This window comes from Cornus florida, unplaced genomic scaffold, assembly GCF_030987335.1.
Source record: "Cornus florida cultivar Cherokee Brave unplaced genomic scaffold, ASM3098733v1 CherokeeBrave_3.0.0_Hap2_Chr10, whole genome shotgun sequence".
Classification (NCBI taxonomy): domain Eukaryota; kingdom Viridiplantae; phylum Streptophyta; class Magnoliopsida; order Cornales; family Cornaceae; genus Cornus; species Cornus florida.
This window is the reverse complement of record NW_026775580.1, coordinates 56,673,029-56,689,040: the sequence shown is the minus strand read 5'-3', so window position 1 is coordinate 56,689,040 and position 16,012 is coordinate 56,673,029. Positions and strand designations below refer to the sequence as shown.

Below are 16,012 nucleotides of genomic sequence, written 5' to 3'. Positions count from 1 at the left end.
ACAATTGAGTTAAATGCTGTGGTACATAAAAAATCTTGTGACCCAAAACTTTTTATGCCTTGGCATGATCGACTTGGTCACCCGGAGAGTAAAATGATGCGTCGAATTATTGAAAATTCACATAAACACCCACTAAAGGATCAAAAAATTCATCTTACCAAATAATCATCTATGCACCGCCTGCTCACAAGGTAAATTGATTATTAGACCATCCTCTTCAAAAGTCATTGCTGAATCTCCCCCATTTTTACAACGAATTCACAGGGATATATGTAGGCAAATTCATCCACCCTGTGCACCATTTCACTATTTTATGGTCTTAATTGATGCCTCAACATGATGGTCACATGTTTGTCTGCTTTCTACTCGTGATGTTGCATTTGCTTGCCTTCTTGCTAAAACCATCAAATTGCGGGCACATTTTCCTAATTACCCAATTAAGACAAACCAATCCGTCTTGATAATACCACTGAATTTTCCTCTCAAGCTTTTGATGACTATTGCATGTCTATTGGAATTCATGTTGAACATCCCATTGCACACACTCATACTCAAAATGGTTTGGCAGAATCTTTTATTAAAAGACTTTAGTTAATTAGTCGTCCTTTGCTTATGCGAACAAAATTACATGTTTCTGCCTAGGGACATGCCATATTACATACTATATCATTAGTTTGTATACGACCTACTTCTTACCATAAGTTTTCATTATTGCAACTTGTTTTTGGTCAATAACCAAATATCTCTCACATTTGAATTTTTGGCTGTACTGTATATGTTCCAATTACACCACCCCAACGCACTAAAATGGGTCCTTAACGTAGACTTGGATTTTATGTTGGTTTTGATTCTCCATCTATTATTAGATATTTTGAACCCTTGACAGGTGATGTCTTTAGAGCACAATTTCCTGATTGTCATTTTAATGAGGTTGTTTTCCCACCATTAGGGGGGGAAACGGCACAGCAACAACATAATATTGCTTAGAATGCCTTGGAATTGTCTTATATTTATCCTCGCACAAATCAATGTGAAAAACAAGTTCAGCGAATCATTCACTTGCAAAATGTTGCAAATCAATTACCTGATGCATTTACTGATACAAAGAAAGTAATAAAATCACATATACAAGCTATAAAAATTCCAGCACAAATTGTTGTCCCTGAGGAACCTTCTATCAGTAGTGCATCAAATGCATCTAAAACACACCTGAAGCGTGGCAGACCAGTCGGTGCAAAAGATATTTTTCCTCACAGGAGGAAATCACAAAGTAAAATTGGTACTCCTGAAAAGGCAAAAAAAGAGCAACAAATATTATTGATCAATCTAATATTGTAGCCTTTGATAAGGCAAGGACTCTTGATGAGGCCCAGGTACCTAAAAATGATGAAACAATAAATATTGATGAGGCACAGACAACCAATGATGATATGGCCCTTGATGAGGCACATTCCCTTGATGAGGCAAAGGTACCTGAAAATGATGAGATCTCACTAAATTATAGAATGAGATGGAATATAAATGAAATTGTTGTCGATAACATATTCTCATATGTCGTTACTCTTGATATTAATAATGAGGATACGGAACCTCAAAACGTCAAAGAGTGTCGACAAAGAAATGATTGGCCAAAATGGAAAGAAGCGATACAAGCAGAGCTAAATTCATTAGCTAAACATGAAGCATTTGGACCTGTAATCCAAACACCTGAGGGTATTAAGCCTGTTGGGTACAAATAGGTATTTATACGAAAACGTAATGAGAAAAATGAAATCATGAGATACAAAACCTGACTGGTAGCTCAAGGTTTCTCACAGGGACCTGGTATTGATTATGAGGAAACATACTCCCCTGTGATTGATGCAACCACAATTAGATTCATAATACATTTGGCAGTCACAAAAAGATTGCATATGCATCTAATGGACGTGGTTACTTATATGGATCTCTATATAGTGATATTTATATGAAAATCCCATAATAATTTAAAATGCCTAAAACAAAAGCACGTAGTATGTACTTGATAAAATTACAACGATCATTATATGGATTGAAGCAATCTAGACGAATGTGGTACAATCTCCTTAGTGATTATTTACTAAAAAAAAAGGGTATGTGAATAATCATCTTTGTCCATCCATTCTTTATTAACAAATAAAAATCTAGTTTTGTTATTGTTACAGTGTAGGTTGATGATCTGAATCTTGTGGGAATATTGGACGAGATCGAAAAGATGGCCACTTATTTAAAAAAAGAATTTGAAATGAAAGATCTTGGAAAAATAAAAATTTTACCTTAGGCTGCAGGTTGAACATTTTTCGAGCGGTATTCTCATCCATCAATCAATCTATACAGAAAAGGTTCTGAAACGTTTTTATATGGATAAAGCCCATCCATTGAGCTCTCCAATGGTTGTCCGATCACTTGACGTTAAGAAAGATCATTTTCGTCCTCGAGAGGATGAGGAAGAACTCTTTGGTCATGAAGTGCCCCATCTTAGTGCGATTAGTGCTCTTATGTATCTTGCAAATTGCAAATGACCTGACATAGTCTTTTCAGTCAATTTATTAGCAAAGTACAGTTCTGCACCAACCCGCAGACATTGGAATATGTCAACTAAAGGATCTTCAGAATTGATCTAATGCAACAATGAGGGGGTGCAATTGATCGAAGAGGTATTGGCATACTATACTCTTTTTCCTTCGTCCAAGTTTTGTCCCACTGGGTTTTCCTAGTAAGTTTTTAATGAGGTAGTTTTAATCTATGCAATACCATTTTCAGATACACAAGAATACTGTACTCTTTTTCCTTCACTAGGGTTTTGTCCCACTGAGTTTTTCTTAGCAATGTTTTAACGAGGCATATTCTTAGTGTAGTTTTGTAGACCCCAAGAGAGAGTGTTATATATATGTGTGTTTGTGTGGGGCCCATTGGTAATTGATATATGGTGCACAACATTTCAATTGTAGTGTAGCTTAATGCATAAACAACTTGCTGCCAACTTGCTACCCACGAAAAATGATGGCTATAAATAGGTGTTGATATGTATATTTTTGGGGTGTGAATAAATGAAAGCAGTTTTCTCTCTCTCTCTCTCATTTTTACATCTTTCTATCTCTCATCTTATCTCTTTGCTTGCATTAATATATAATTCAATATCATATTCATAAGAGTTGAGTCATATCATTATTTGACCATTAGAAGTTACAACTCAAACATTATATATATAGTCAGGCATAGATCTACTCTGGGCTCAGTTGGGGCAACCGCTCCCACTAAAAAATTTTGTTGTTTCATTTTATACCCCTAAGTTTGTAATTTTTGCATTTATACCCATAAAATTTTGAAATTGCCCCATTGAAATTATTAAAAATCCCTCTATATAAATTCCCCCATATGAATTTCTAGATCCGTCCCTGTATATAGTCATATATCATTGTAAAGTGTGGACATAGAGATATACCACATGTGTGTCTACACTCTCCTTCTCTTATCTACATATTTTCACTTGTAATATTTGATGAGTTTATGGGCAACGAGACGCTGACATGGTTACCTCGTTTTCCTTTGGATATGCCTAGAGGGGGCACTGCTTGTGATCTCTTGGGTTGTATCTTGGAGTAAGTACCTGGAGGGGATATCGTCTGTGAACTCTTGAGTTGTATCTTGGAGCCAGTACTACCGTCAATACCCACACATGTGGAGGAAGTATCGACTTTATCACACCTCTTAATGTCAAAGGCCAATTGTCCTTACTCTTATCTAATTTAACTCTACTTTATTTATATATGATTAAAATATATTATTTATCGTGTTCGTTTTCAATTTACTCGTATCATTGTTGATAAAATAATATTCAGGAGCAATTCTTTTACTTATTATTGTAAAATTGATGTTCATTCTATTTGTTCCTATTGTTGTGTTATTCATTTAATTATTAGAAGTATTATAATTTTCGTAATCATGTTACAAGACTTGTATTTTTTCAAGTGTCTATCTATGAAATGATAATTTGTGTATTTATTTCATTGTGTACGAGTGAATGTCTTCGAAATTCACTTCTACTTTTTCTAATTTTATATTTATTGGTGCTATAACTAATGGTTCCTTCATACATCAATTATTTATCTTATACAATATTGTATTTGTGTCTTTTTTTAAAGACCGACGTCTCCTATAATTTAAAATGGGCATCAATGTGGTGTATTTGTGTCTTTTTCAAGTTTAGAAATTGCACAATACAACATGGACAATGGGTGTCTTTTGCCTTAACTTAGAAGTAAAAAATAAAAAAGAAAAATTGGAAGCTTGCTATGCTAACATCAATAGTGCAATTTGACCCAGAGTTTGAGAGCAAGCATTACACAGTCCCCAAAATAATAGATCTGTATATATACATTTTTTAAAAAGGAGAGAATAAATCCTCTATTTTTATACAATGCATCCTATTTGACACTTAAAATGAAGTATTTTTTACAAATAGTGAATAGAAAACAATATATAGAAATTTAAAGTTGTTTTAAAAAAAAAAAAAAAAGTACTTCCTCTTTTTTGATTTAAAAAGTGAAACTTCTCTCTATGACTAGACTGTAACAGGACTACAAACGTGGACAAAAAAGCATGCAGAGAAATATCTGGGGAGCAAATATTGTTTGGTAGTCGTTGACATTATTGAATTTCTTACACTTGTTGTATTTATGATTTAAAATGAGTAATATTTTGTTTATTATTTTTTACAAATAGTGAATAGAAAACAATATATAGAAATTTAAAGTTGTTTTTTTTAAAAAGAAAAAAAAAGGAAAAAAAAACGTACCCCCCCCCCCCCCCCCCCTCTTTGTTTTTGTTCCTCTCTAATCCACAACTTTTTGATTTAAAAAGTGAAACTTCTCTCTATGACTAGACTGTAACAGGACTACAAACGTGGACAAAAAGCATGCAGAGAAATATCTGGGGAGCAAATATTGCTTGGTAGTAGTTGACATTATTGAATTTCTTACACTTGTTGTATTTATGATTTAAAATGAGTAATATTTTGTTTATTTGCATGTATAAGATAAGATATTTTCTTATTTAATTGTGAAAATTGAATGACATCAGCGCCATGTGGCATTGTCAGGGTCTGAATTTTTTGCACATTTTATATTTGTAGAAAAATTATATTCAAATAAATGAATATATTTGAAATGAAAATATTTGAGTTTAAATAAAAAATATTTGTGTTAGCTTCCGATTTCAAAAGAATATTATAGGCAAAAGAGATGTACTTTTTTTCCGAATGGATACTCAGACACCCTTCCCTGAAGGAAATGTTTATACCTCAGAAGAGTCAAATCTTAAACTTACAGTTTTTTTGAGGTTTCAGAGTCAAGTTTTTAATTCGTACCCACTTAAGTCAATCTCTGGCTTGAAGTGTAAGAGAGACGTATTTTACTACTATCATTTTATGTGAAGTCATGAATGATCTAAATTTTATTTTGATTCAGACAACAATCAATTTATTTATTTATTATTATTGATTTTGGTGCACGGACTCGGGTTTAGGGCCTTCCTGTAGCCCAATGATATATAGGGTTTATAATATGATATGAGAGAACATTAAAAAAAAACGTTTAGCGAGAGAGAATTTGGAGGTTGAACTTTCTATTTTAAAAAAATTGGAAAGTATAAATAAACTGCAACGTAAATTTAAATCTAAATTTGTCACACTAAATTTATGCTCTAATTATTTTAAATATTAAATATAAATTCATTCATTTAAAATTTTTCATTCAAATGTAGTAGTCATTCTTTTCTTTTTTTTCTTTTTTTTTTTTTTGAAGCAGTAGTCATTCAAATAGACAAAAATAACATTGGCTTATTCGAATAGGGTTTGATCACTGATGGAGCCAAATCATGGAAAATTCAGAGTTGGGGTATATGTTATCTCTTCAAGGAGTAATTTCTGATGCATAAATATAAAATCTTGTGAGATACGAAACAGAATTCATCCTGACACCATATGGTTGGCACCTTAGCTCCCATCTCTATCTCATTAAATATGTCCCCCCCGTGTCCTCCTCACTTTGTTTTCCATGCGTTGAATCACTATTTTGTACAAGAATAGTCCTAGTTGGAGTTTTACAAGATCAATTTCAATATTTTCATAGTTCTTCACAATTCTTCATGATTTTGTTTATTACGATTGTATGATTTTTTTAAAAAAAAAAATTATTTATATTATTAGTGTTCAAAACTGCTTCCTAAATTATTTTCTGGATCCGTTATTGTACATACATATACTTAGATTATATATATATATGGTGGAGTGTTTTTAAGATCGTGGTGGATCCATTGGTGATGGACTGATGGTGGAGTCTTGGCGTAATGTAATGATCGATAAGGTTGCTCCACTGTAAGTTTGAGGTTACCGTTTTGAAATCGAAAGCAGTCTTTCCACATATATATAAAGGTAATTAAGGCTGTGTACATTTAACCATTTGTTTTGGGCTTGCCCTAGTGGTGGATTTATTAGTGGTGCATTGTTCGAAGGTTGTTGTGGCTATGTTGGTGGAGTATGTAGACATTGGGTGTGCCGTGCATGCCACGTCATGGTATACCCACCAAATGACCATGCATTATTTCAAAAAAAAAAGAAGTTGGCTCCCCTATTTATAAAATTGTAGATAACAAGCTAATATGTTATATTTGATTAAGTGTGTATACTAATGATATGGCGTGCATGGCATACCCAATATCTACTCACATTGGTGGTTATGCTGTTGTTGGTCATTGTGGAGGAAAGAGTGTGTATGCTGATGGAGGCAAAAAATTAGATATGTATATTGTTAGAGTGTTTCTCAATTTTATCACGGTGCTTTATTTGAGGTGGAGAAAACTCCTTGTTCGAGGTAGAGCACGTACATGGGGTGGAACTAGTTCCACCTAGACATGCAGTTGGTTTTGGCTACTGCCAAAGTGGAACTGGTTTTATGGGACAGAACCGGTTCAACTTGGGGCAGTAAGTTATTGGGAAGTTGCTAAACAGTTTCCTAATCAGTTTTTTAAGCCAAAAGACTTGGGGAAAAAGTTAAAGATTTGGGGAAGAAGTTGTACCTGCTATTTTAAGAGTTGAATACTAATATAGTAACTCTTTGTAGGTAAGTTATGGAATACTTGTCCAATAATGAATTAGGTTTTGAAGACTCTATAAGTATATATGAGTTTAGAGAGAGAAAGTTGTAGAGAGAAAAAGTGAATTGAAATTATGAAAGAAAAAAAAGAGTATAATCAAGTTTTGAAGTAAAGTTAGTAATTCTTCGCCCGTGGACTAGGCAATTTTTGAAAGCATGTAAATCTCGTTTTGCTTGTGTGTGTGTTTTTTATCTGTTATATTTTCCAATTGCGTGTGTGAAACCCTAACAATTGGTATCAAAGCCATGGCGACAACTATTACAGATGGAAAGTACGTGGTCGAGAAGTTTGATGGAAGAAGGAACTTCAGTCTTTGGCAAGTTCAGATGCGGTATTTACTGATTTAGCATGATGTAGGAGATGCTTTGGGTAATCAGAAAAGATGAAGAGATACAGATTAGGCGAAGATCAACTTGAAGGCAATGAGTGTGATTCGATTAACGTTGGTGGATGATATTGTGTATGATGTGATAAAAAAATATTCAGCAGCGGACATGCGGAAGAAGTTGAAAAATCTGTATATGAGTAAGAATCTCACCAACTGGTTAATGTTAAAGTAAGAGTTGTATTCTTTAAGAAGAAAAAAGGGGTAAGCCTATAAGAACATCTTGGTGAGTAAAACAAAATTATTTATGATTTGTCTAATATTAATGTCAAGTTAAGTGATGAGGATTAAATAATTATTTTATTAACGTCGGTACGTTCTACCCATAAACATTTATTTAGTACTTTGCTTTATGGGAGAGATACCATCTCGGTGGAACAAGTTAAGAGTGCTTTATTCTATAATAAAAAGTTGAATGATAAAGAGAGTCGTGATACTCAGTATTGCTCAAGAGAAGAAGAGATTTGGAGCTTTAAGAAACCTTGTGCCATTATTAGGGAAAATATACTACAAGTGTGGAAGAAATTGACATATTCAGTGGTATTGTCTAGAAAGAAAGGAAAGTGCATCCGTTGCTATTGTTGTGTCTGAGGATACGAAAGAAGAGAATGATAATGATGAAGCATTGTCAATCATTGATAATAAGGGAAAAACTAAGGAATGGATATTTGATTCTGCTTATTCCTTTCATGCGTGTCCTCATAAAGAATGGTTTTCTACCTATAAATTAACCTGTAGGTGGTGAGGTATTTATGGGGAATAATACTTCTTGCGATATTTATAGGAATTGGAACAATCAAAATCACGACAATTAATAAATAGTTTGGTAAAAATTCTAACGAATGTACGTCATATTCCAAGTGTTAAAAGGAATGTGATCTTTGTGGGAGCATTGGATTCCAATGGTTACTGGTGTGAAGTAAAGAATGGTTTGATGAAGATTAGAAGAGGGCCACATGTTATGCTTTTTAGAAGGAAGGTCAACAATCTCTATATTTTGTTAGGAAATACTATGTTAGGTGAAGCAATTGCAAAGACAGAATAAAAGCTTGTTTCGAGATATACTATATTAATGAAGAATCAAGAACAACAAGAGAAGGAAGAAGTCTTGATAATTGCAAAAACACCAGCCTTTATCCCAAAAGCAAGAAGAATTTAATTTGGTGATACGAAAGTAGATTCCAAGTTTAATTATTTGAACTTGAAATTTGCTAAGAATAGATGAGTATGGTGGTGCGGCGAAGAAAAACAAAAAGGAGAATGATGAAATTTGAGAAAATGTGGAGATTGTTAGAGTATTTCTCGATTTTATCATGGTGCTTTATTTAAGGTGGAGAAAACTCCTTGTTCAAGATGGAGCTTTGGTGGAGTACGTACATGAAGAAATAGTTTGATCACATAAAGAATTGGGATACTCAAAGTTGCTAATTTTTTTGTTTACCTTTGGCTACTACCAAAGTGGAACCGGTTCAACTTGGGCTTTAAGTTGTTAGAAGGCTACGAAACAGTTTCCTAATCAGTTTTGGAAGCCAGAAGACTTGGGGAAGAAGTTGTACCTGCTATTTTAAGAGTTGAAGATTGATATGGTAACTTCTTGTGGACAAGTTGGGAAATACTTGTCCAACAAAGAATTGGATTTTGAAGATTTTATAAATAGATATGAGTTTAGAGAGAAAAAGTTGTAGAGATAGAGAAAAAGTCAGTTGAGATTATGAGAGGAAAAAGAGTGTGTAATCAAGTTTTGAAGTAAAGTTAATGGTTCTTCACCCATGGATTAGACAATTTGCCAAACCATGCAAATCTCGTTTTGCTTGTGTATGTGATTTTTATCTGTTATATTTGCCAATTCTGTGTGTGAAACCCTAATATATATATATATATATATATATATATATATATATATATATAGAGAGAGAGAGAGAGAGAGAGAATATGTGGGGTGTGCCGATAGTGATAGGATGGAGGGAAAGGTTTAGAGAGAGAGATTGAGTAGGAAAAATATTAGGTAAATGAGGTATAGGAAATGAAATATGAATGTTAGAGAAAAAGATTGAACAAGAAAGGAAATATGAATGTTAGAAAGAGGTAAAAAGAAAAAAACTGACATGCATTAAGGTTGAAAGTGTAATTTTGACAGTGGTGTCAATTAGTCAAAGAGAATTTTATGAGAGCTTAATTTGTTCCAGGCTTATTAAGTAAAATATGGTGAGTAAATTTATCCAAAATAAAATTCAATATTTTAAAACTCACTATTAAGAGGGTGCAATTGGGTGTGTGTTTCTTGTCAATAAAAATAAGGGTAATTTGCAATGACACCCTTTTAGGTTTGCTTAAAAAATAGGTAGATACAATTTAGGCGACAATGACACCCCCTAGGTTTGAAAAACTAGACAAAGGCACCCCAACCATAATGTGATACCCCTCAGATCCGAGATACGGGTTGATCAGGCCCATGCCCAAACCTAAGGGATATCAAACAATTAATATGTAACCAAATACAGAATACAAGATAAAATAAGAAATAAAAATAATAAGCTGAAAGAATGCTAATTGAAAATCCTTAAAATAATATAATTATTGAAATCTGTTAAATCCAAACTCCATAGGTTTACAACTTGGGAATCCATCCATTGGACCCCTTTTTAAAGATTCTCAAACCGAAACTGAAATAATAGAAAAAAAGTCTAAAGCTAACATAAAGAAGATTCCTACATAGTCGGAGGAATGAATCTCTGTATCTGCTCTGCACGTCTAAGCTTTAACCCTGGAACTGACGAACACCTGAAAAATAAAGAAGTGGGTCAGGCCCACATGCAAGTCCTGATCTATTACAATCTAAACAGTAATCCGATACGCAGATACATCCTAGAAAGACTCAACAATATCTAGAGTAGTCCATATAAGTATATAGTACACACTATAGGACGCTCGCTAGTCCAGTAGGTCTGTCTCAGCCTGAATAGAAGGCAACATGCGAATACGTACCTTAAGGTGGGCATGAGTACCTAGACCTACCAGGGAACAACACCTATGTCCAGTTATCCATCCTAGGCGATATAAGCGCCCTAACCATGGTCATGAGACTCAAGCTCATACCACGGCACCATATAATATATATATAAAGTCCGTACTCCTCCTAATACAAAATACCATCCATCTGAGTAGTGGTCTGATATATGTATAACAAATCCATCCTGAAACCATAGTGGATCATTCAATTCACAATTGATATGACACATATAGGTGATGGACTTAACCCTTGTGGTTAGTCCATAACTCAATCCAAGTTAGGTAGAACACAGTGTTTGAACTAGTCCATACCCAGTATGTCACCGTCTCATACCGGTGCATACAATCCTCCAGATAGCATAGTTAATAAACAACATTATATATATCCAACAACCATCCTTCAAAACATGCATCAATATAAATTAACACATATATATCAATATTAGGCAGTCATTATAGAGCCTAAAAATCCAATTCCAATAATGTAAACAGCTAAAACAAGTATAAGCGTTCACATCCTCCAAATTATCCAAAAACTGATGCAGATGTATAGCAAAGTGAAAATTAATTTAATCCAACACAAGCATGGTTAAATTCAAGTAATCCATGTTACTTATAATCCTATCTAAATATGATTAATTAAAATTTAAATCATATATAAACAATCCTCCAAGTTCCAAAGTATAAGCTGTTTAACATTCAAAGCTCAACATATAGGATCTTCCCCTAACTGTACATTGTCCATATCTTAATCCATTTATGAATCATTATTTACCTATATTCTTAAAGGTCTAAAACAATAATATACATCATTTAAAATAATTTAAACGAAGCGCTAACACTCTGTATAGTCCAAACAGTGCACAAAAAACCCAAACTGGGCGTTTAAAACCAAAAATCCCAACTGAGCAAGCTAAGTTACAACTGAGCAGGCTAAGTTGCTAACTTAGTCGGCTGAGTTGCTAACTTAGTCGGCTCAGCTCCCAACTGAGTCGGCTAAGTTGCCAACTTAGTCGGCTTAGTTTCTAACTGAGTCGGCTAAGTTTGTGTTGAAGCCGTCTTCTTCGTTTGTTTAGCCTCTATAAACCCTAAAACTTCATTGTTAAGGCCTCTAAGCTTCCACCTATGTCCCATACGTCCATACTAAATTATTTTAGATGTTTTAGTAGGCAATGATTCAATTTAAATAACAGTTCATGCATAAAGATCAAAGAAATAAAGAAAACACGAATAAGCATATATAATCATGAAACTCTCTGTTTTAGTCCAATTACGCATGCATTAGTATTTCGTTTTAGCCTTTATTTAATCCCTGGAGTCTAGCTAATCATGCACAGAACACAGATTAAAGAGATAGAGAAGAACAAGACTTGCCTTAAGTTTCAGATTTGAAACTCTAAACTGTCGTCTCCTGAATTTTCCGACGAAGTTTCCGACTGTTGTTCCACCTCCGTCACTCTTGGTTTAGTCTTAGTTGAAGCCCACAACCCTAGTTTCCCTCCTTAATCCCTCTCTGTTTCGCTGCTCTCACAACTCTCTGTATACGGGAATAGAGTTTTATGTATTTTTTCTCCAACTCTAAACCCACATAAGGTCATATTTATAGGCGTAGTAATCCAACCCTAATCCTTGTATAAGTTGAGCCCTAATGCAACACTTAGTCGGCCCAAGAATAACCTATATCGGCTAATACGTGAATACACAGAAAACACAATCCTAATTTAAACCAATTTAATTAAATAAAACCAATTATCAATTAAGTCAAATAAAACATAATAAAACAATTTAATTTAAAACAATTTAATAAAAGAAAATAAAACACTTTAATCAATTAATTAAAACAAAGTCAAATTTATATAACCATGGAAGAAACACACAATTAAAATAACCAATTAAATAAAATAACACGCAATTAAACAATTAAATAAAGGATTAAACAATTAAATAAATGCCAGGACTATCCTTAAAATTAGGGGTATTACATATAATAAAAATACTTTTTTACCCTTTGACCACCTAAAATGACTATACTACCCCAAATGAATATACGACATTTTCTATCTACGTACCTCCAGCACCACCATTGCCAATATCACCCACCACCGCCCACCCCTTCTTTCTCTCTCCACTCACCGATCACCACCGCAACCACCACTCACGAGTCACACCACCGCAACCTCCACAATACGAATTCGTCATGAACTCACACATAGTTGCAGATGTTAAAGGAATCATTTTCTCATGTGTATGGGGTTTCAGATTAGGGTTTTGAGAGATACTGTGTGTGGAAGAAGTTGGAGATGGAGGGACGTAGTGGCAAATTGAGAGGTTGTTTGAAGATGTGGTATGGGAGGAGGGAGGTGGAGGCACGGCACGGCGTGCGACAGGTGTCGGTAAATTGAGGGGTTATTTAAGGTGTAGTAGAGAAGAAGGGATGTGGAGGGACGCGGCAGCGCACAACATGTGGTAGCGAATTGAAGGGTTGATGCGGTCGACGCCATGTCGCAGTTCAGGTAGAAAAGGAATATGGGTTTGTGTGTGCTCACCGATTCACCCACCACCGCTCACCCCCTCTTTCTTTCTACAACGGTGCTCCCCAATACGACATCATTCGATCAGCTTCCGGTGGTGAATGGGTTCACCATATTGCTGGCTGGACCGCAGTGTTGGATAGTTAGAGGGTCGATTGTGGGGTTTCTGATCGCCGTCAGGACGGTGTACATGGCGGCGGCGTCATTCAACAACCCTTTGTTTCACCGATAGCCGGCGAAGGACGATGTGCGTTGCTCGATTTTTGGAGGGAATGTTACGATCGTGGGCAGTCATCTTCGCGCAAGATTGGTCTTCCATTACAGAGATATGAGATGAGAGTTGTTGAAAAAGAGAGATGAGAGAGTAAAGATATGTACAAGGAAAGAAAGAGCGAGATGAGAGAGTAAAGCTGTATACAAGGAATGAAAAAAAGAGATGAGATGAGAGGGTATTAGGGCATATTAGGTCATTTTAGGTGAGGTATATCTTAGGGCATATTAGACATTTTATGTCACTTATGGTTGTGTTTGGATTCTTTTTTTTTTTTTATAAAGTGGGATGTCATTGTTCAAGTTTACAAACCTAGGGGGTGTCATTGTCCAAAAGTGACCTAAATTGCATATACCTATCTTTTAGGCAAACTTAGGGGGTGTCACTGCAAATTACCCTAAAAATAAATTTTTTTAAAAAAAAAAAAAAAATAGTAGTAATTTTTCAGAATTTATCAAAAATTTTGGGGGATTTACAAAGTTCCACTCCCCCTACACTATTTTTCACTATCTTTTTATTTTTTATTAACTTATACAGTCTGAGGGTGTGCTTTGGCACAATGATAATGTTGTTTCATTGTCTCTCCACATGCAGAGATAACCCTCGCCATAAGGACAGAGCCAAAAATTACGTTTAGGAGGCATAATCCAATAATTTTTTTTGAGGCATGGCAATTTTAAAATTTTAAAGAATTATACATACAAAGATAATTTTTTAAAAAAAGTTTAGGGGGGAAATTTAATTTTTTAAAGAATTATACATACAAAAATGAAAAAATTTTAAGTTGAGGGGGTAAATTTTAAAATTTTAAAGAATGATACATACAAAAATAAAATTTTTAAAAGTTGAGGAAGACAATTTTAAAATTTTAAAGAGTCGTACAAACAAAAATGAAAATTTTAAAAGTTGAAGGAAGCAAATCCCACGATGGCAGGCGCCTCAAACGTGCACTAGATTTGTCCAGTCTCATACAAGTTTGTCCTTTATTAAATCATCCAAATAACACTGTTTCCGCTAATCAAATTCCGGATACACACCATTATCCGTAAATTACGTACATTCATTATTTAAGTTCAGGCTTTACTTTGAATCAGACAAGCGAAGCACCCCGTCCCAAAACCTTACCATTTCCATTATTTTGTCTCAAACTAATTCTACCCTTTCTTTTGAATATACTTAGCCGTACTATGTATAATAGTTTCCAACACCTACAAATTAACACAGACAATATTTTCATTGAAATATATGATTACAGAGAGTAACAAAAAATCTGTTTACACCCACAAAAACTTGGTGATATCCAATTAATATATCAAGGATTGAAAATCAGATCACCGCATTTACACTTCCAACACATGGGCTTGTAGTTGGAGATGTCATCTCCCCTTGAATATGCCATACTTGGGAGTGCAGATGAGAAATAGTGTCTTCTTGTGTATCCTGGTTTCACGAGTAGTTGGGGAGCAACAGGGACTTGAATTGCCTCACAGTGGCCGCAATACCTGCACCTTCTCTCACACCTTGGCGGCCTCGACCCTATCAGCATAGCCCTTACCACCACCACCACCTTCACTTCACTTTCATTCTGTGTGTGTATATATATATATATATATGATTATGTGTGTGTATATGTAATAATTATATAAATGTACAGACATATAGATAGGCATGAAATAGAATATTTGTAACTAAGCTTGCTCACCTTGCCAGTCTGAACCAACTTGGGAATTGCTCTACCTGCAATATTTTATATGAATTAGTGCTATCTAGCTAGGGATTTTATACATCATGACTTTCAACTGCAAACTGATGCATGTACTAAAATTTGTAGCAAATTTTTTTTTTTTTTTTTTTGGCAGTGACCCAATTACCTTCAGCCATGAATCTTCCGTGGGTCAAGCTTGAAATCAAGAAAAAGAGCAAGTAAATGATTAGATGTGTAGTTCTGTACTGATGGCAGCATATGCAATTTTGAATGCAGCCCATCTGAAATTTCACACACACACTAGAGAATGAAATTTGAAAAGAAAAAAAAGTGTGCAGGCGAAGAGAGGGTTTAGTGATGAAAAGCCAACTCCATAATGCTCAAGAGATCACACTACACACTGACTTTGTGTGGTCAATCTTCTTGATTCTCTTTCAATAATGGAAAAGAAATAATGGATCATTGAAGGTAAAAGGAGTGGTGTAAGAAGCTGATCAAAAGAAAGTCCTTAAAAAGGGAAATAACCTAATGAGCCTCGTTTGATGAGCCCTAGAAAATCAAGGCAGGCTGGTTATACAGAACTACTACAGCAAAAAAGCACTGCTTATAGCATAAACAACTAAATAAAGGGTGAGTCAAATAATACAATAAATGGAACAAAATTAGTAAACCCCACACACACACACACTCCAAAAAAAAAAATGTAGATATAGAATTATAGATACATGCACAATGTAAAAAGTAGATGATTGGGGTAGGATTTTGCAGAAAGGGAAGTTGTGGGTTATGGGTCTTCCTTCCTTTCTGTCATTTTCACTCATTTTGTCCCCCACATTTCTGTATACTAGAGTCCAGCTGTTGCATTCAGAATTTTCTTATATGAGCAGTTATAATCAAACTTACCAAATCTCTCTCTCTCTCTCTCTCTCTCTCTCTCT

General features: G+C 34.6%; 1 protein-coding gene across 1 annotated transcript; it reads right to left on the bottom strand.

Annotated features, from left to right (window-relative positions):
- Positions 1–14,584: 14,584 nt before the first annotated feature.
- LOC132278612 (EPIDERMAL PATTERNING FACTOR-like protein 2) lies at positions 14,585–15,742 on the bottom strand. The gene is made up of 3 exons (XM_059780443.1): positions 15,241–15,742; positions 15,072–15,106; positions 14,585–14,954 (listed from the first exon to the last, which is right to left on the bottom strand). The coding sequence occupies exons 1-3, from the start codon at positions 15,353–15,355 to the stop codon at positions 14,682–14,684; spliced, it is 423 nt and encodes a 140-aa protein (XP_059636426.1). The 5' UTR covers positions 15,356–15,742; the 3' UTR covers positions 14,585–14,681.
- Positions 15,743–16,012: the final 270 nt, after the last annotated feature.

Excerpts from the sequence above, each read along its gene's own strand:
- LOC132278612 (XM_059780443.1), bottom strand. The coding sequence starts at position 15,355 with ATGGGCTGCATTCAAAATTGCATATGCTGCCATCAGTACAGAACTACA. Across the intron at positions 15,107-15,240 it reads CGGAAGATTCATGGCTGAAG|GTAGAGCAATTCCCAAGTTG; the intron begins GTAATTGGGTCA and ends AAAATATTGCAG. Across the intron at positions 14,955-15,071 it reads AGTTGGTTCAGACTGGCAAG|AATGAAAGTGAAGTGAAGGT; the intron begins GTGAGCAAGCTT and ends ATACACACACAG.